This window comes from Amia ocellicauda, chromosome 8, assembly GCF_036373705.1.
Source record: "Amia ocellicauda isolate fAmiCal2 chromosome 8, fAmiCal2.hap1, whole genome shotgun sequence".
Classification (NCBI taxonomy): Eukaryota; Metazoa; Chordata; class Actinopteri; order Amiiformes; family Amiidae; genus Amia; species Amia ocellicauda.
The window spans coordinates 34,127,390-34,148,165 of NC_089857.1; the positions used below are offsets into that span (position 1 = coordinate 34,127,390).

At 36.5% G+C, this 20,776-nt stretch overlaps 1 protein-coding gene across 1 annotated transcript; it reads right to left on the reverse strand.

Moving 5' to 3' along the window:
• Positions 1-128: 128 nt before the first annotated feature.
• cyp1d1 (cytochrome P450, family 1, subfamily D, polypeptide 1) lies at positions 129-9,243 on the reverse strand. Its single transcript, XM_066711157.1, has 7 exons — positions 9,163-9,243; positions 7,749-8,620; positions 6,924-7,047; positions 4,269-4,358; positions 3,709-3,832; positions 3,503-3,589; positions 129-2,228 (listed from the first exon to the last, which is right to left on the reverse strand). Exons 2-7 carry the CDS (start codon positions 8,586-8,588, stop codon positions 1,946-1,948), a joined length of 1,548 nt encoding a protein of 515 aa, XP_066567254.1. The 5' UTR covers positions 8,589-8,620; positions 9,163-9,243; the 3' UTR covers positions 129-1,945.
• Between the last annotated feature and the right edge of the window lie 11,533 nt (positions 9,244-20,776).

Genomic DNA, 20,776 nt, shown 5'->3' on the forward strand with positions numbered 1-20,776 from the left:
TAAATGGGTGAATTGTTTTTATATTTTCCAGTTTGGGAGGATTTATTTTAATTATTTTACCAGGTAAAATTATTTAATGAGAAACTCAGGTCTGTAATCTTATAATAATAATAAAAAAAGAGGATGCATTCAGGTAGAATTCAGGTTTTATTTTGAAACAAAAATGCTTAAACACCAACAAGGTATTTATTATTTACAGCTGGATCCTATAGCAATCTGACAATGTCTGTTGTGTACACCTTATACAACTTGTAAAACACTCTACTGATTTTGCCATAAGGTTTAATGGGTTTTTGATTAGTTAACAACAAAAACTAAACTGAATCAACAGTAGCTTGCTTGTATCTGATTCCCAGACACATCAGTCCTTTTTAAACAATCTCTATGTATTAGGTGTGATTATAAAGTAACATCTATACATTCTTCTAATACATGAAAATATGTTAACGTTCACAAAGTTTATTTACACATACATATAATTTTTTTCCAATACAAAATTGAATACACAACCCTAACAGTTATAGGAATGTCCAATGAAACTGTAATTCATTTAGGAATATTTTAGTTTATAGTTTATTGGGTAACATTTTATATGAATATATTAATTGATATATGAATAATACAGGATTTAAACATCAATACCTCATGAACATCATCTGAGTTCTGATGTTGAGCATATGAACCTTAACCCTAACCCTAAAACCTAACCCTAACCGTGTCATACATGTGATTAACATAAGAACTCAGATTAAGTGCATGACATATTCATGTGTGGTATTCATATATTAATTAATGAGGAATCACAGCATAAAGTGTGACCATTAATGCTTACACACAGTACCACTCTATTAATACATTTTAATACTAATAAAATAAAATAAACATAATAATAATTTATATAAATCTGGGAGGATGTTGTTGTTTAGCCTCCTAAGAGAAGAGACTAACTGTGATTTCATCTTGTCTCCAATGTAAGCCAGGAAGCAATGAGAAAGCTTTATTATTCTCATACTATATCTAAACAATTAGCTAAATTAACTATCAGAGTACTGGGTAAAACCACTGATATAATTCTGACCAGATTCTGATCAAATATCACGTGGTTGGTTTTCTTGAAGTGTTTAGTCATACAGATTATATGCATGTAACAATAGTTTTTTAAGATATTAGTTTTTATTGCAAAGACAATGAACACGCTAAATGTCACAAGATGCAAGAGATGGCATTTAGTACTTTAAATAAACCCCTTTACCTTTATATAGAGTTACTTGTATATTCTGAGCAGGCAGAGCACAACGAATGTCGATAGAAAGACTGGAAGTATTTGCAAATGACTGTGAGTGTACCATGACTCATTATGTTTATGTCGTTAATAAATATGAAGTACTAATAAAATCATGCTGCATAACATACAATCTTCCACACACTTTGCTCTCCACTTGCAATTCTTCATGAATTATCAATTTTGTGAATCATCAGCAGTTGCTCAGTTTTTTAGCACATTAGCCATGTCACACATGACACACTTCTTAAAAAAATAATTTATTTTATGGGTTTTTAGTTTTTTTAATTCTGTAGTAGCTAAGGATGGTCATTCATTTGGGGGATTCTAATGATTTTTGATTCCAAAATAGATATTATTAATAATAATAATAATAATAATAATAATAATAATAATAATAATAATAATAATAATAATAATAATAATAATAATACATAAATAAATAAACAGTTAGGGGATAAAGCTATATCTGTTTCATTTCACTCATTCATTTCAATGTTCATTACTCTTAATCTTTCTTTTAATTATTCTATCAATTTCATTGGAGATGTGTGATTGATAGCTTGTGAATTGTGATGGAAACAAAAAGCTTGCAAGCATTTTCGGTATTCTTTAGTAGACTGTTAACTGTGGCATTGCAGGTCGAATTTCCTATATGTGTGGTTAAAATCGCTGAGATAGACTGATCTTATATGGCTTGGGCTTCATTGTTAGCCCGAAATCTGCAGTTAGATTTAGTTTTTGACCACATACATTTTTAAACTGGAACCGATGAAGCAAAGTTGTTAAGAAAATAAACATCTCCAGCCGGGCAAAGCTATCTCCCAGGCACCTCCTCTTACCCATTCCAAATATTAATACTTTTTCTGTCAAGTCCTTGCTTATTTGTCCCGACTCATCTAAAAATCGTTCAGGCTGAAACACATCTGGATCTTTCCACAACGCACTGAAACAAAGAATTTAAAACGCAACTGGTTATAAAGTGAGGGCAAAATTTACTGATGAATGATTACCTTAATGACTAACCCTTTTTAAATTATTGGTAGAATACTATGTAAGAAAAATAAATCAAGCAAATGGAAAACAGGTAACTCAGAAACAGCTTGGATTTCCTGAAATAATTTTGCTACCCTTGCAGCTTTTACATTGAAAGAAAACAACATTATTTTTAAAAGCATATAAGTACATAAGTACATAAGTCCTTTGTGTTCATTATCATCCAGAAATAAGTTAGGGGGATCCACCAATCGAGGAAAGGAATATTACTGCAAAAAAAATAAGTTTATCTTTAAGACAAAATAGGTGCACGCAGATAGTGATGGCACGATACCGCAGAGAGTTCAGGAAAACAAATAAGTATGTTGACATAGTTGGGCTCGAGGTGAAATATATAAATTCAGTAATGGAATGTGGTGTCATTCCTATTGCCTCTGGCAGGCACAAACATTTTTTTTCTATTTTAAGTGCACTTCAATCTCCCTAGAGGAGCACTTGGATATGATAATTTCTGGCTTGCTTTTACAAATAAGTTACAGAGGAGAAAACAACAATGAATCTTGACATCTGGGTTTAATCATGATTAATGGAGTAATAACATGAATGCCACAATGTGTATGGCCAAGATGTGTTTAGCCTGACATTTGTGCTATCAGATAAGAGGTAAAACATAAACAAGCACACACAGACATGCATTAATGCATTGTAAACCTTTAATGTTAATTGAAGTTAATCAATGTATTGTATTAATTACAGTTCTGCTTTTCCCAAATGACTTTTCTAGCTTTTTTCAGCCACAGCTAATTTGCTAATTTATAATTTGTATGGGGATTATAGAGTTATCTATAAGTTTCTTCCAAAATCAGAAATGGTTTATTGAACATGTATAAATTGTAATGTCTACGCACTAGTAATTTACCTTGTTGTTGTTTGCATCTACCTTCAAAACTTTCCTTAACATTTTCATTTTAAAAATCAGATGGATAATACCTATATAATAGGGCTAAATTTGCGCTCTGATCTGGGGAGACATACTAGTTGGGCATCTTGGGGGAACCTTAACTTGTATTGTTTTATATTGAAAACATGTCAGATCAGCCAATGGTTCAAAATATTGCTACAAAACTACTTAGGTAATGTACCACTTATGTTTCCTTCTGTTGCATTTGTTAATAATATTAAGCCATATTCATTACCAAGTTATTATGATTTACTTGTACTTACATATCATGATTGACTTGATATTGATTGATGAAAATACAGGTGTCTTTGGGAAGGAAATATCCATTCAGGGTGGTGTTCTCTGTGGTACTGGATGGAAAAAGGTCATTAAAATGTTGAAAAGGTTTAATGATATTTTAGAACATAATATGTAACCCTATAGGATAAGACAAATGTTCATCTGTGCTATAGTTTTAATAATTACTTACCAGTGAGGTATAGTGAATGGGACGTATGATGTATGTCGGAATATTTCATATATAAATGCCTCAGTGTAAGGCATGTTTGGCTTGTCTTCAAATCTCGGAAGTCTGCTGGAGCCAATTGTATCATCTAGAGCCGACAAAATAAAAATAGAAAGGTTATGTGTTTTTATATATAAATATTTATACATATATGTGTGTATTTCATACCAGACTTAAGTGAGGAATAATATTAGCATAATGTACTATTTGAAAGTTTGTGAAATGTTTTGTGAAATGTGTACATTTTGTGGAAATAATAATAATAATAATAAATACAACAGAAACAAAAGTAATTTTGATGAATGGGCCATTTCTGAGAATGAAAAGTCAGCTAATTTGTCAAAAGAGGTTTCAGAGAAGCCTCTACAATCTAAATGTAGTTGTTTAAAACATAAAATATATTTTAAAATACATTCCACTGGTCTGAACATTTTAATGAACATTCCAATGTAAGCTGTAAAGTGATACAGTTAACAAATTATTATGAATCTTGCAGATTTCATATATATCCCACAATACATTACCAATTTCCTGATGAATTTTTCCCTGGATGTCTGTAAACTGTATCAGATACAGTAAGCTCCATTGTAAACCTGCTATAATTGTATCAAAACCTGAAATAAAAACCATACATTGAGTCAAATCTGTATAGAAATGTTTCACCAATCACTGGCTCATGTTCCCATTAGCTTGTTGACATGACATCAATGTTAGTATTGTCTTCATAGTCTAATTCAACACATAGCTAAAAATAAATCAAACTGTGCCAAATGTTGTCTTCATATTCAATGAAAAACCACGGCCTCATGACTTGCCTGAACAAATCTCTCCTGCAACACATTTTAAATACTTCCTTAAGATTCCTCTGCTGGTAGACAATGCATTGCTAGCCACATAAATATAGTGATTAGTATTTCCATCTGTTTTCTTTTAGAAGCTTGCACAAGATGTATATATACATGTGGGTTGCATTCGTAGTTGGCAAGCTTTAAATTAGGAGGAGAAATAATACCACATTCGTTGTACAATTAATGTAAAAGTAATTATGTCTATTCAGGCAAAGTTTGTGTAACACCTAGTTTAATTTCCATATGTAGGGAATAATATATGTTAAAGTAAGTTACATCTACACTAGTGCATCATGAAATGAATCATCACAAACCTAGAATGAATAGAGAAAAAAAGTAAAATACATTTACTGGCTTAATTATATAATATTCTTCAGATGTCTATACATCAATCTAATATGTTCAAATTAGCTTCGCACTGTTCCAAATGTGTAAATGGCTCACATAAGCAATGTGATTTTAAAACTAAGAATTCAACCCTGTTACACATCTTATTGTGTAAAACCTGTAAACATCTTAAAAATAAAGACACAACTGGTGTGATAGAGGAAACATGGATATATCTGTTGAATACGTAATACATAACAAAATATTGCAAATGTCAACAACTATATATTCATAAATATGTCTATTTACTCTCTAAGAGAGTTGTCAGCTATTCACGTTACTTAAGCTCAATCTTTGTTTAAATAATAATAATAATAATAATAATAATAATAATAATAATAATAATAATAATAATAAAACATTTACATTTGCACTACATTCTCTTTTACACTGAACAAACATTTTACCAAAAGTGTCAAATTGTGCATATTGTAAATTAAATGTGCCTATTTAACTTGGAACTACTCCAAACAAAACATCTGGATTATGTCATCTGATTTATTAAAAAGTATCATAAGGCTTTTCAGTAAAATAAGAAAAAATAATTAGCTGCCAAACTAAATACTCAGATAACTTTAGATTCATTGCATACTGAACTGCTGTACTAACAATAGTAATATTTGTAATGAGTTAACAGAGCATGTTTCCTGGAAGTGTTTCTCAAAACTATTTCTTTCAAAATAATGCATAGCAAGTTCGAATGTTAGGAAAAGCCTTTCACAAACAATACCTAAGGATTAAACTAAAATCAGACAATACCACTATGCCTAATAATAATTACTGTGGGGTGATCTTTTTTATTTATGTATAGGCCAAAGGTAAATTACCATATAAAACTATGTTATAGAATATATATATATAACATATATCTATATAACTTATGTGGGCTAACTGGCACCTGGCAAGTTATTGGAGTTGTTATTGCACTGCAAGCCAAGGAAGCAGTGGCCAAATTCAGCCCACTGAACCCTGGCACCAGTTGGCCAAATGGCACTGCCTTGTGAGGAAACATAGTCATGGTTGGCTATGATACAGTCTAGATCTGAATCAACACTGTCTGGACTCAATCTGTGCCCCTAGCAGAGGTTTATACCAGTTGAGTAACAGTCTTGTTAAAGGGTATTCAGTTAATTGCTTACTTCTAAGGCATTCAAATTTCTTTCCAAATGCTACTTTCTTTTAGAAGTCACTTATTTTTGGATACATAATAATGACAATAAATTAATTTCTTAAAACTGTTCTAATGTGTCAATCAGTGCAAAGCCAAGTAAAGACACATTCAGAATTAACACGGCAAGCACAAAACTGGTGTATATTACATATAATGGGTCAAAAGTCCTCAGTAATTGCTTACAGATTGAAAAATTGTAAGAGGGGGGCTTCTGTGGTTGTAATCCTTAGTGTAAACATAATACAGTCAAATGCCAAAAAGCTGCTAAGCCAATCACTACTCATATTTAAAGAATGCAAAACATGTTTAGCTGCATGTGGTTATATCATTACAGTATGTAATAAATTAGGACTTGTAACATTTTCACAGGTGTTTCATAAGAAAATAAAAATATTATCAAAATGTTTATTCACTGTGAAACTCTAATTCTATTTGGTACTTTGTTTCCTAAATTGTAAGATGTCTTGGTTAAAATAACTCCTAATGCCGCAAATGTAATCTACTAATGGCCTGTGTGTATTACAGAGCAATAAAGAAGCATTCCTATTTCAAAGAGGTAGAAAAAAATACTCAAAATGGACAGATCAGATGGAACAGAACTTGTTTGAGTGCCAGATAGAAAATAATTGTCTCTGAGTTATATGGTTGCAGTGACTGCATATAAAGTATTGTAATTATACTGTAATATGATCTTAAATCTTAAAAAAAAATAAGCTGGTGGAAGTTACATGTTCAGTGTTTCCACATTCAAAAGAACTGGCATGATTACTTACCTGCCCCAAATATGTCGATGACACTTTGAATTATCTGGCTGTCGGATAGCATACATTTGTTCCTGTCTTCATGTCTGTCTTCACACAGAGCAATCAGAGCATCTGTAATGTCTCTGATGCAGTTCTAAAGACACAGACAGCAAGATAAACTGTTATTTGAACAAACATTAAATTTAACTAACCTTTAGCCAGTGATTTTGCTAAGTAGTGTGAATCTCCAGCAGATCGAATTTGACTTTATAAGTATTGTACCAACCTGACAATGATGCCCGACCACCTGAACTCAGAAGCATATCATAAGATATGCGTAAGCATCAATTGAAATGATAATAAATAGCTCCTTAGCAGTTTCTTTAAGATTCATTGATGCTTACATATATCCATGTTTTGGCCTCAATAGGACTGGGACATTTATTGAGCTTTTACTCATCAAATACATTTCTCATTACATATGTTCCTTGCTAGTGTTGCTGCTACACTACCAGTCACTGTACATATTGACAAGTTACAGTTGCACTCTCCTGTCATGCTCATCCCAGTATATTTCAGGGTTACTTTCAGCAATTTGTTACCAAATCCGTCACTTTAAACTGGTTATAATTTCTGCATGATACATCAACTTTCCCCAAAAAACTAACTTCTCCCTGCCTAAACCAGTTGTAGTCAGGTCTCTTATTTTACAAACTTACATTGGCAATTCACCATACATATAGAATGTGTATTACTCACTATTATATAATGCAATATTTTTTATGCAAAATGATGGCTTTCATTTTGTAACATGCTGTTTAAGCTGAATGGGAATGTCTTGTTCAAAACTCTTACCTTGTCAAATGTGTTTAAATGTTCTTCTATGTTTCTGGCAAAAAAAAAATTCATTCTGCGTATGAATTGGACTAATGTCCGAAGTGTCGGAATTGGTAGGTAGCGAAAAACTGGAAAAAAATCTGCCAGATTTCCAGCAGCAAAATTTCTGAGGACTTCATTATTGATATGGACAATATTGAGGAATTCTTTATCTTTATAATCATATCTCTTGCCAAAGCACAATGCACAAACTACATTAGCAACTGAACTGACGATGGGGATAGTAGGGTCAAAGCCTTTTTCGTTACAGGGATGTTCCATCATCATGCTAATCATCTCCGAGGCTTCAGAACAGATGTGCTCCTCCAAGAGACACGAGCAGGTGGAGTTTTTTGCCTCTGCCTGAGAAAAGGTTCTAAGTGCGTTCTTGCATATCTTCTTGTGGAGAATCCAACTCTCCCCGTACTTCTCACTGAAAGTCATGCTAGTCCCATTTGATATGACCGAAAACGTGAACAACTCTGGCCTGCCAGCAAAACTTTCTCCCTGTCTGACCAACGCTTTCTTAATGGTATCATAACCACTCAATACCACCACAAGCAAAGAGCCCATTTTCAGCTGGAAAACATCTCCATACATGTCCCTCAACTTTGTGAGAGATATATGAGGTTGTTCCCCCATCTGAAACATGTTACCTATGACTGGCCAAGGTGTTGGTCCAGGTGGATGACTCTGGTCTTTTCTCACTCTTTTCCTGCTTCTTAGGGCAACCATGACCACAATGAATGCACAGAGGGCAACTGTTATATTAGAGAGGTTTATGAAAGGACTTTCTAACAAAAACATTTTGACAGCCATCTTCACACTCCAGAATCAGTTCAACCTTCAGCCTAATGGGAAAAATAAACATGTGACCAACACATATAATGTTTATTATTGTAAATGTTTTAATAGTAGTATTGCTTATTCAAAATGTGTATTAATAAAATAATGGTATAGGCTATATGTGTGGATCAGTAATATAATTCGAAAAAGTAAAAAAAAAAATGCACTTTTTAATTTAATTCATACTTAATTGTTTAATATATGTCTTTATTTCTGAACAAGTACTTATTGGAATTACAACTTCAAACCATTTTTATTAAATAAGAAATATCCACATTGACATTTTGGCATATGTTTGGCTAATTCACATTTTAAAAATGCACACATTAAATGGTATTCAGGTTGGTCAACAGACATAACATTTACATTAAATAATAATAATAATAATAATAATAATAATAATAATAATAATAATAATAATAATAATAATAATTTCCATGAAACATTCTGACAAACGTGTCAGACAAAAAACATTGAAATTGTAATTAATTATGTTATAGCAACTATTTAAAATATCAACAATAATAATTTATTTCAAAATATTTACCTTAACAGACTCAGACGCAACACGTCCCTGAACAAATCGCATAAAACTCAAGGCACTTTAAAATGCCCCATGCACGCCCCAGCATGGGTCCCTGCGTGACGTCACACAAATGAACAGTCAGGCACAGAGAGGGGGGGGAGTTGCTAAAGATTTGGGGGCGCGATCGAGTAGCGCAGATTTCCACAGATTTGCAGAATTCCACCGATCCCATTGGTGGAGCAACGCAGATCTGCGCAGAACTGCGGAAATGTGGGCATAGTCCGGTAGATAAAGCGAGAGGGGAGTTGCTGAAAGATCCGAGTATTTAGGCAGCCTGCTCGTGAGAACTGCTCGTGTGTTCATTTGTTACATGCACGTTGTCGTTTCAAAAGTAACAAGTATGTCAAATGTCCAGATATATGTGTCAACACTATGATTAATTCGTGTCCCAAGAGAATGCATGCTTTTTCTTTTTTGCATTAACCTTTTCCTCTCACCATACCCATGTTATATACTAGAGTAGACAGCTGCGTCTATGCACAAAAAGTTGAATATCTTGGTGTAGGAAGCTCGTAAATCGACAGGACTTGGTTTATTTTCGAAAGATAATGTTTTTTGTGTGTTTTAAATAAAAAGACACCAGAGATGTCGAGCAGCTCCGTCAGCAACATGTTTAGCTAAACAAGTAGATACGATGTTATTTACAGAGCCTGACTGCAGTTGTATTCTGAGGAGTTGTATTCTTAAGTACATTATTACATTTTATTATAATATTTGTCGTGGGATATCGACACGCTTTACATGTTATATATATAAGGCTTTACTATTGTGAGTGTAAAGAGTTAAAAGCCCCTCTCTTTCATTGCTGTGGTATGTGGAAAACAGAGAAAGTACAAGACCACACTAGAACTATATTTGCTGGCGCCAGTGTGAGGTCTTTTGGGACAACATTTGGGCTTCAGGAAAAGGAGGAAAAAAAATGAAACGAGTTGAGCAGGGAAGATGTCGTCATTCGGGAAGGTGATTTGATCAAATATTTTAAAAGTTCATAATAAATAAATTAAAACATAAATACAAAATAATGACCTCTTCTTAGTTATAGATTATAGAACAAACTGAAAATGAATGTCTTAATAGAAGACAGAATTCACAAATCAATGCACATATCTTTAATTTAAAATATAATTTCAGGATGTATAACTTATGTAGACACTACATGTAATTTATGTCTTCTTGTAAAGTTGAAAACTTTGAAGTGCCTGATTAATAATTATGCAGCACTAAGCCCCTTTAAATGTGATATAATGAGAGGTTGTGATGTGCCTGTAGAAAATGTTAGCATTCGTGTCCTTTTGCATTCCTTGTAACGATAGGTTGCAAATGCACCCCCGGTTATCTGAAGAAGTAAGCACTGCCCAAGGGTGAGGGGTTTCTGCGCATTTCCGTAGGAACCTGATCCAAAACGTCACTCTATCAAAGCTGCCATTGGCCCCTGTGCATGTCACTCAGAACAGGTCCCTTCCCTGCGTGACCTTGCAACCCTTGGGCAGTGCTTCCTTTATCAGATAACCGGGGTTGCATTCGCAACCTATTGTTATCTTTCAAGTTGGAACCACTGCTCAAGGGGGAGGGGTTACAGTATGACAAAACCATCGAGTGGGATGAGGGCGGCCGACTCGCTGCAGGACTGATAAGGTGAGGAAAAACACACATCAGAAACACGTATGATTGATTAATTTATTAATGGAGAAAATTACTCAACGATGAAGGAAAAACTCACCACTTGCTTTGAGTTATTGTTGCCCATTTCCTAGCATAAGATGTGTACTTGTCCAAAGATGTCAACTTGTCAATCGGTTGACTACATTGAGTGTCAGGTCAATCGGACAGTTCGTAAACTAAGCTTATGTTGAGGAGAACACTGTGACGTCACACTGTGATGTTGGATATCGTAAGTAGGGGGTGGGCGTGGTTAACAGCGTTAACAGTTCAAACATATTTATTTATTATTTATTAATTTGTTTGTTTGTTTGTTAAGAGATACTATATGTTCCTACTGCTTTAGACGTTTTTGCGTTTCTCTGAAGTGTGCTTGCACACAGAGGGCAGGTTCAACATTTTAATGCGAGAGCCTTTATGTTTCATAATTGATGTTAGCTTTCAATTCCCAGCAAAAAAAAGCAAATAAGCTAAAATAGTTTTTTGCTTCGAACTATGTAAACTATGTATATTTTGTATCATCACAGTTAAACAGACGAAGTGGTGAAATCAAACACCTTTTTATTGATCAGCAACAACAATAGAAGAGGGGAGGGGACTGCAGAATGACAGTTTTACCTTGACAATTTCTAAAGATTTAACAGCCAATCCCAAAATATATTTCTTACAAATATAAAAAAAAAATCACAAATTGTATTATAAAACAAATGTACAACCATGATCTTGCATTGCCCAGAATATAATGTTACTTTTAGTAGCAACAAAGCACACTTGCTCTTTGCAGAACTTGCATCACTGTGTTTCTGCACAGGAATGTAGACCTAAGCACTGCCTTGTCAACACGGCAACAGCCAATGCTTCTATGATGTTAAAATATTAAATATTTGAAATTGTGGTAACACTTTACAATTAGTCTCCCTAGTTACAGTGTATTTACATAGTAGGTACTCAGTAACTACATCTGCAGTGTAACAGTGTAATTATGCATTGTACTTAATGTATAATGTACTTAATGTGTACACAATTATAACACAATTTAAGTTTTTTTTCCTAAATGCACATGTGATGACATATAAAACTGCACTCCCCCTCAGTGTTTTTCAATAAATTAATATTTCTGAAGTGACCAAGAATTTATCTCATATTTAATCAAATCTGTTCATCACATGACTAGAAGAAGGGACTCTGCTAATTATGGTCATGCATTACATCTTCACTTATTCCTGTAAGTATACAAGCTGTAACTAGGCAGAACAAGGCCATTGGAAAGGTAATGTAGAGATTCTGTTTTACCATTCTATGTATAAAATAAGGTTCCCTAGCTACAGTCTCCCTCTTTTATTTCGGTCATTCCTTATTATGTATAGCAGACTGCAACCAACTGCCATTAAACCAATTTAAAAACAAAAACAAAACATGTTTATTGTACCAATACCCATGCACAATACTAAAAATGATGAAACTCCATTAAGAGCTGTTCCTCCTTTAATTAGAAAGCAGCCAAGGACATTTAAATATCCCTTCCCAGGCATTCCTATGAATTTAATAATTTGCATTCAAATCTTTTTTTCTTCCTTAATGACAACACATAGCAAGGCTTCGGGGAAATGCAAAATGCTGCTAGTGATGTCCAAGGACTTTACACACTGTTTACAAGACGTACGGCCATGAAGAATAACAAACACAACACTGTTCTCTCCCCCAAGGAATCTTTTCCCAGCAGAACATTAACCTTAAAACTAAGATATTATATCCTTCCATACAGTATCAAGATGTTTGCAGCACATATTCTTGCTTGTTTCAGTGCATTCGCTCAACACATTTTCCTCAGGTAACCTTGTGAAATAAATCTTTAGTGTGGCTTTGAACATTCAATAATTCTCTTAATGGGCTTTGGCCAGGCCTGAGGAAAGGTAAGAAATCAGCCTTAATGCTCTCATTTGGTCAGTAACACCTCATGCTCAGTGCATACGATTCCTGCAAGATCTTGGAGACCCATGTGGTGGCACCACAGGGAGTACCTGGCAGGATGCAGTTAATTAATTAATTAATTTGATGATGTGTCGTGTCATTAAAGGGCCTTTGCACTGATGAAGTCCTGTCCACCTCCTGACCAATGCATTCTCATCCATTAACATTGATGACATTTTGCTGAATTTGTTTTGTAAAGGTTTATGTTTTACTGGCGATCTTTCATACCAAATCACAGTGTGTAAAATCTAAAAAATTTTGTTTGTTTGTCAGCTTTTGTTTTTTTGCATTATAATCAGTGGTGTAGTCTACTCAATTTACATAAGGTAAACAATTAATATGAAGAACAAAGTGCAGCATAGCTTTAAACTAATCCATTTCAGACCTTACAGGGCATTTATTAAAATTCTTTAAGAGTGTTTGCTGTTTTCGTGTCATGTTGCATATGCACAGATGCACACAATGACGACTGGCTAGAAGGCTATGCTAGGCAATGTTGGTAGCTGCACATCTGGAACGTGGAACCTGAGCTGAAAATGTTTTGTCACCTCCCGTTCAGCCTGCTTAGTTATTAAAGGCAACACCTGCTTGTCTAATTTCTTGAACATAGAAAAAATCAAGTCCCTAACTAGAAATATAAGTGTATATAATATTGTAAATTGATTGTTTATTTGTTGTGAATTTAAAAAAGGAATGTTACGTATCATTTTATAGTGGGCATACGGGAAATCCTCGTGGACATACGGCGCTTGTGTATCACGTAGACTACACCACTGCACAAAACGTAGAGATAATACACACAACTTCTTTATTCTAACACAAAACTGATCACTGTGAACATTTATGAAAATCAATGCTAGAAAAATGAAAATATATTCGCTTACACATAGAAACAGCTCTGCGTTTAAGAAAAGGACTCTAACAGCAAACTTTGTGGTTTCAGTTTACACACATTTATTTACACACTTTGTGACCTTGTCCCCATCTCGTGCTGGAGGTTTGACACAGGTTCCCACCGCTGGTGTGCTTTTTCCTACAGTGGAGTGTGTCTGCTTGTGAAGGGGTTTGGTGTTCTCCACCAGTGGGGGCGGCACAAGCAGTCTTGGCTGTGGATCCTAATGGGGCCCGATGGCTGTGTTTTGTGTCACGGGTTTGTTTCAGGTGAGATAGCAGTCCCATCTGCACACGCCAGCCCTGCTCTCCTCAGACCCCGAAATGAAACACCAAGCAAAGGGTCCCCGAGGCCCCACGGGCTCTGGGGAGCTTCTCCTTCTGTCTGCAGTGTCTGTAGACCACGCCTCTCAACGGATCCTCTGAGTGGACTCCGGCAGCTCTCCGTTCAGCTTCTTCCAAAGCTCTCTGCCTTTGCTGGGCTGTAGTCTGGATGCCAAGGTTTTCCTTCAGAGACAGTTTAGCTCTGCTTTTTGAGATGTGTCTCCAGTGGGAGGTTCTGGAATGTTTGGGAGGGGCAGATAGGGGGTCTCCAGCCTTGACTGGCCCCACCGCCCCGCCCCAATGTCCTGCCCCCTGGTTTGTTCTCCTCTTCGCTGGTGTACGCGTCCCTCTCAGATGCCTCCCAGGTCACACCACCCCGCCAGGGAGGTCCTTTTTTAATTGGGTCTCCTCACCTACCTGGGGTCACTGACAGCATTCACTTCTTCCTCACCCGTCAGCTTGGGGGTCGATGAAGTGCTAGCCGCTTCCTCCTTGATGTCCCCGACAGCTGGCCTCTTATCTGGATCTACAGCACAAATATATCCTAGCAATGTGGCCCAGTTTCACACGCAGACATGGGCCACGGGGCATTCCCCTTTAAGAAAGAAAGAATATCCCTTTAACTGCTCCTTGACTTTAAGACAAGATGGCTTCAGCAGCTAAAGACATCTAATTGAACGGCCCTGTTAGGTAAAAGGTTTCACTGACTCAATTAATCTCAGTTACAATTCTGGGATTTTATACAAGATTCCGGCTTCACAGAGACTTCCAGGCAAGTCAGATATTAAAACTAACAATTCGGCAAACACATTAAAAAAAACAGATTATATTAATTATTATTAACAGACTTCAGTTGATCCACATGACTTAATAGCAGCATAAAAAGGTTGGAGCCTGAAAACTCACTTGGGACAAAAGACACTGGAGAAGATGGCGGCTAGGATCCGGGGGAAGAAGTGTCGGACACCCTCGTCCCCCAGGAGGAGTTAGTGGCCATGGCTGGTGCCTCGGCAGCCCCTGAAACACAGAACGAAACACGTGTCACTGTTTCTGTCCTCCTGCAGCGCAGCCCCCAACACTGCTTCTGTCTTCTGGGTTGGGTTCAACGCTCCAGTGTTGCAGGAGAATGACAGGAACAACCATTTCTACATCTGTGAAAACAATATAACAATAAAACAATATAATGTGGGCTCATCTCATCAGAACGTACCAGCTCTGTCACAGGCTCCTCCCCTCCTGCTGCTCCGGTCTGTGTTGGACGGTCCTGTGTGCAGAAAGGGCAGAGCCTCAGTACAGACGCCACAGACAGACAGAGCTCCACTGATGAGGTCATCGTCTGTCAGGGTGCACACTGAAGGAGTAGGAGGGGAGGTCGTGAAGATGCTGCAGCGCCACAAGCAGACACACCTGTCTGGGGCTGTAGGGGTTGGCATAGCACAGCAGGTTCCGGGCCACCGCACCGGCCACGCTCAGCTGCAAGGCCAGGCTCTCCTCCAGCGTACCCAGAGGCAGGTCCAGGGGCAGAGAAGGCTGCAGCTCCTACAGCGGAGGGAAAACGATGTTTTACATGGGGTCAGCGCAAGAGTAGGGCTGTGGCCCCTCCCTCAGTTTACGGTGGGTCCCATTCCTCTCTGGCAATCTCTCTACCAAACCCAACACCTGCTCCCATAGCTCTCTCTCCATCGCCGCCCACCTGCGGAGCTCCCACGGGTCCCCTGCACACAGGTGCCACAGTGCACAGCTCAGGACGACCAGGATGACCTCGTAAGGGTCAGAGCTAGGCCTGATACCATGTCCAGCACGACAGACTGCTCAGAACCACAAGTAGGAGAGCAACCTCGGCTCATCCGTGATGGGAACCACACTGGTACCTGGAGCCATGCTGGAAGCCGCGTTGGGAACTGGGAGCTGCACTGGCATCTGGTCCCTGCCAGCTGCAATGAAGTTGTCAGCCTGTAAAGTCAATGAACATACATTAGAATTAGGAGCAAGAGCCCGTGGGGGGGGCGAACTCGACGTCCATGCACTTGGAAAAATTGCATGGGGCTAGCGACAGGCCGAACGGAAGAACAGCAAACACGAACACTCGCCCCTCATAGGCGAAGTGGAGGAACTTCCTGTGTACATGCACAATAGGGATGTGAAAGTAAGTGACTTTCAGATCCACCGTAATGAACCAGTCGCCGGGCTTGATGGCCTGGGACATGGTGCGCAGGTCGAGCGTGCTGAATCGCAACACCCTGAGGTGGTGGTTCAGGCATCTCCAATCCAAGATGGCGTGGAAACTCGATCATTTTCAATCGAGTTCCTACGGAAGTGCGCAGAAACCCCTCCCCCTTGGGCAGTGCTTCTGATTTGAAAGATATCTTCCTGAATATGAAACAACAAATGTGTGGTAAATAAAGTGTAATGCAGAGGTTTTACATGAAAATGTGAATTGTACACATACATGAATCTCAGAATCTCTTGTTTTAATCATACTGCTGGAAATATGAAGTCCTGAGACCATTCAGTGTCCATTCTGTCCATCAGCACTAGAACTGGCCAAGTGCATTCACCTGATCACCTGAAAATCATTTCCATGCAACAACAACTATGGCAACCAATTACAGATAGACATATATAGACCAATAAATCTCATAGCTCAGAGCTTCTGGTGTTGGGTGTAGACTACCCTACATTGTTAACATGTATCAGCACTGAGCTGTGCAACTGCAGCTTGAGCATGGACCACAATCCTTTAGATACTGGCAAGAGGTGGTCTGATGGATCTATTGCAGAGCAGATGTGTAGAGGAGAAACCTCTGATGGTAGCTGTAATGGTGTGGGGACTTCATCCTGTTAATTTTTGGAGTGGGCTTGTCAATTGTAATGTCATAATAGCACACTATGTTGATCATATTGTGAGACTTGAATCCATCCCCCCATCATTATTGTACAGTAGCAACATGAACATGAACGTGGTCTATTACTCTTTGAACACACGTATGTCCCCACATTTGCCACCTACATTTTTGTGCTTCAATCTTGTTCCCAATGCAGTTTATATAGCATGGTCAAAATAAAACCACAGAAGTAAATTAAAAACTCTTACAAATTATTACCAATATATACAAATTACATATTATATATATAGTATGTTATAAAAAATAGTTATATAATTGAGTAATGCATCTGTCCCAATGAATTGCAAAGATATGGGATTTCAGATATGTTTGTATGTTACGATTTACAAGAATCGAATATGGGAAACTAGTGAATCCCTTGATGAACCTTTGCAAGTGTTATTCATTACACATTTGTTGGTAGTGAATGTGCTGCAGGGTTAAAATTGTCATCTTAATTAGTTGAATATCTTTAGGGTTATGCTCTCCAGAAATGTGTATTTTGCAATGTAACGATCTGCCCAGGAATCAGATTTGGGATGAAAATATTTTGCTTTTGTCCCACAGGGTGGCACCCTTGTTACAGCCCATGAACTCTTTAAATGACTACAGTACACAAGAGGAAGCATTCAATGTCACTATATGCAATCTCTTATACCCATATTAATTTCAACCAGCTTTGTGCTACAAACGAAAAGTTTTCTCAGCAGGTTTTAATTTTCATTACATGATACGCACTATATGCATAATATACTCCATATGCATTATACATACTCCATAATATATATATATTTTCCAAAATAAAGTTTCCAAAAATGTTTTAAAAGAAACTAAACTTTGAGATCTCATTTATCAAGAACATTTTGTATTTCACATGAATATTTAAATGCCAATGTTATTTTTGGCATATCATCTATTTTTTAATCATCCCCCAAACGTAAAACAATATGGTTTTGTTTTTTGTTTTTTTAACCATTACCTGTTGCTATATGAAATAATAGAGAACTATGAAGTGGAAATGAAACATGAAATTAGGGGTTGTAGAACCTGTGAATTTCAACCAGAGCACAGCTGTCACTCATCTCATCCTTTCCTTTAAAGTACAGTTAGTCTCCCACTCCTTTTTTATTAGGTCTGCATTGTGTATCAAAACATTATTCTGATTTGGACACATTCAGTTTTTTTGTCTTGTTTTTTTTTTTTGTTTGAGAAGCTTCAATATTTTTTCGCCAAACTGTTGGTTGCACTCTGGTTTATGTGGTTCAATACACCTTAAAATGTCAACATTCAAGCAGCACACTGATTTGTAACTTTGAAAATGCTAAGAAACATCATCTATTAGTTTTCAGTGCTTTGATGTTGTATTAGCAGGAAAGATAATGGAGGGGAGAAAAACATTTCACATTCAATGTCATCCTAGTCCTTACAGATTTAGCTGCCATAACAAAGGCACTCACAAATTATATTCATTTACTCTCCAGAATATAGTTGCAAAGCAATAAAGACATAAACCTTTACAGTGACAATTGAAAACCCTCGCTTTTTTCATTCATATATAAATTGGGATTTTATCCCTAAATTGTGGGGAAATCCATAGAAAATGCATTGCCACAAAACATTAAATGGAAGCAAAGCCATTTTAGGCATTGCTTCAAAATTGGGCCCCTAATGTTCTTGATAGCTATGCATGTGTTGGAAAATAGACACAATGGATACTGGTCCCTGTTATGCTTAATGAGATAATGTACTGCAAAATGTTAAAATTGTTACACTTGCTTTTGTCAGCTTAACATCCCTGACAGAGTCTAAAAGAAAGTGACAAGTGCAAGTGGAACATATTCAGAACTCTTCTGAGGCAGCAAGATATATTTGAGTTATTAGGCAGTTTTAGTTTGAAGTATTGAAACACGTCATCTGGAATAGTGTTGGAGTAGAAACTCCAATAAAGATAAGGAAGATGTGAAAAAAGCCAACAATTTGCACTAGAATATAAGAATGAAATTGCAGAGAATGCATTGCAGAAGAGTTTTATGAATGCATAAAGAGGAGAACTTGATAATAATTACATATGAAGAAAATGTTGGTCTTCATATAGAAGTTATAACATGAAGGCTTGGGAATGTTTTGCTATTGCTCTGTGGAAGATATAGTAATATCATTATATACCCTCAGTTACATGACTTGTGGGTGTGTTTTTCAACATGATAATGACCCTAAATACACAGCCAGACAAAGCCTCAATGATGTATATCAGGAGGTAGTTTTTGAAAGGCCTAACCTATGATCATGAGAAATTATTGTGAATTACTGTACAACATTTTAAACACCTAAAGGAAAAACTAAATTCAAATTATCTAAACACAAAACTAAAATGTGACTAGATCGTCTGAAGTGGAATTTCATCACCTAGCATGGCTATTGTTTGGAAAGAAACAAATGGTCTTTTTTATTGTCTTTACTGTAACCAAAGAATATTCAACATCTAGTATGCACTTCCAATTAAATCATCTCAATGTGTACATTTGTTTACCAGACTATAAGGCTGTTTAACAATCATCTTGGATTTATTTTATTTGTGTGTGTGTGTGTGTGTGTGTGTGTGTGTGTGTTTTTTCTTACATTTTAACAGTCTTACAGTAAACTGAGAGCCAGCTGATCCATTTTGTTTCTCTTGTTCCTTCCAGAGAAATGTCTGTTCTGTTCAGATTCAATCAGGCAACACTTGCAGCTGTCAGGACATAACGCCTCCTTTGACCTGCTTCAGTCCATCGCTTCATTTCATCTCCATGAGGACTGGCGACAGAGATCGCTTCCCAAATGCCATTAGTGATGCCATAACACTTAAAACTAAAATTGCAGAAAATCATAAGCGTTGCAGATACATTATAACATTTTTCCATTGAGATGTTTTTTCTCCACCATGCTGATGCTAACCTGCTCTGAAAACAGTCATCTGTGGATTTTGTCTTTGAATTATCTTTTTTAATTCCTACATGAATGATGGCTTTGTTAAAGTTCATGCTATATCCCATACTAATATCCAGAAATTATTTGGTGGTATTTTTTTTTTCTCTTTGTACCTTCACTCTCATTTCTGCTTGCATATCTAAATGTAAAATACATTAGCATCAACACAATAATGTAATAAGGGAAATCGTATTAAGGGGTTAATGACTAAGAGACAACCATAACAAATGTGTTCCTTTATTTTAGACATCTTAATAAGACCATGGATTTGTAATACAAATTCTCCACTGTACAGAATGTTTTCCTTTGATGATATTTTAAGATTTTAAAGCTAATACATGCAAGCAGGGGAATGGACATAGAAGACAGATTAGTTATTTTGTTTTCTGCAGGACAGACTTGAATCTGTGGATTCTACCAGTGTATAATTTTCATCGTGCACCACAAACACACCGCTGCTCATCCAACTGGAAGATAAAAAAGGCAGCTTGAAAATAAAAACAAACATGCTACCTACAATAAATTAGTATTTTAATCCACAACAAAGGAATACATGATTTAAACGGGCAAAACCTCCCAACAAATATTCTGTTCCTTTGTCTCAGATCACAGATTTCTAAAACATCAAGCAGTGGTGCATTTCATTACTTTAACTGGGGTTAATTATGAAGGTTATGTTGCCCAAGTCCATGAATACATTTGATAAGGCTCCGCAATGTTTCAACCCAAAATAGGAAAGAACCAGACACAACTATGTGATCTTATTGTTTTAGGGAGACAGCAAGCCAGTGGGGCTCCCTTATCAAAGCTAACATCTTCCCAATTATTAGTTTGACTGTCTTGAAAGTGGCGTGCAAATTCTGATGTAGTGTAGAAAC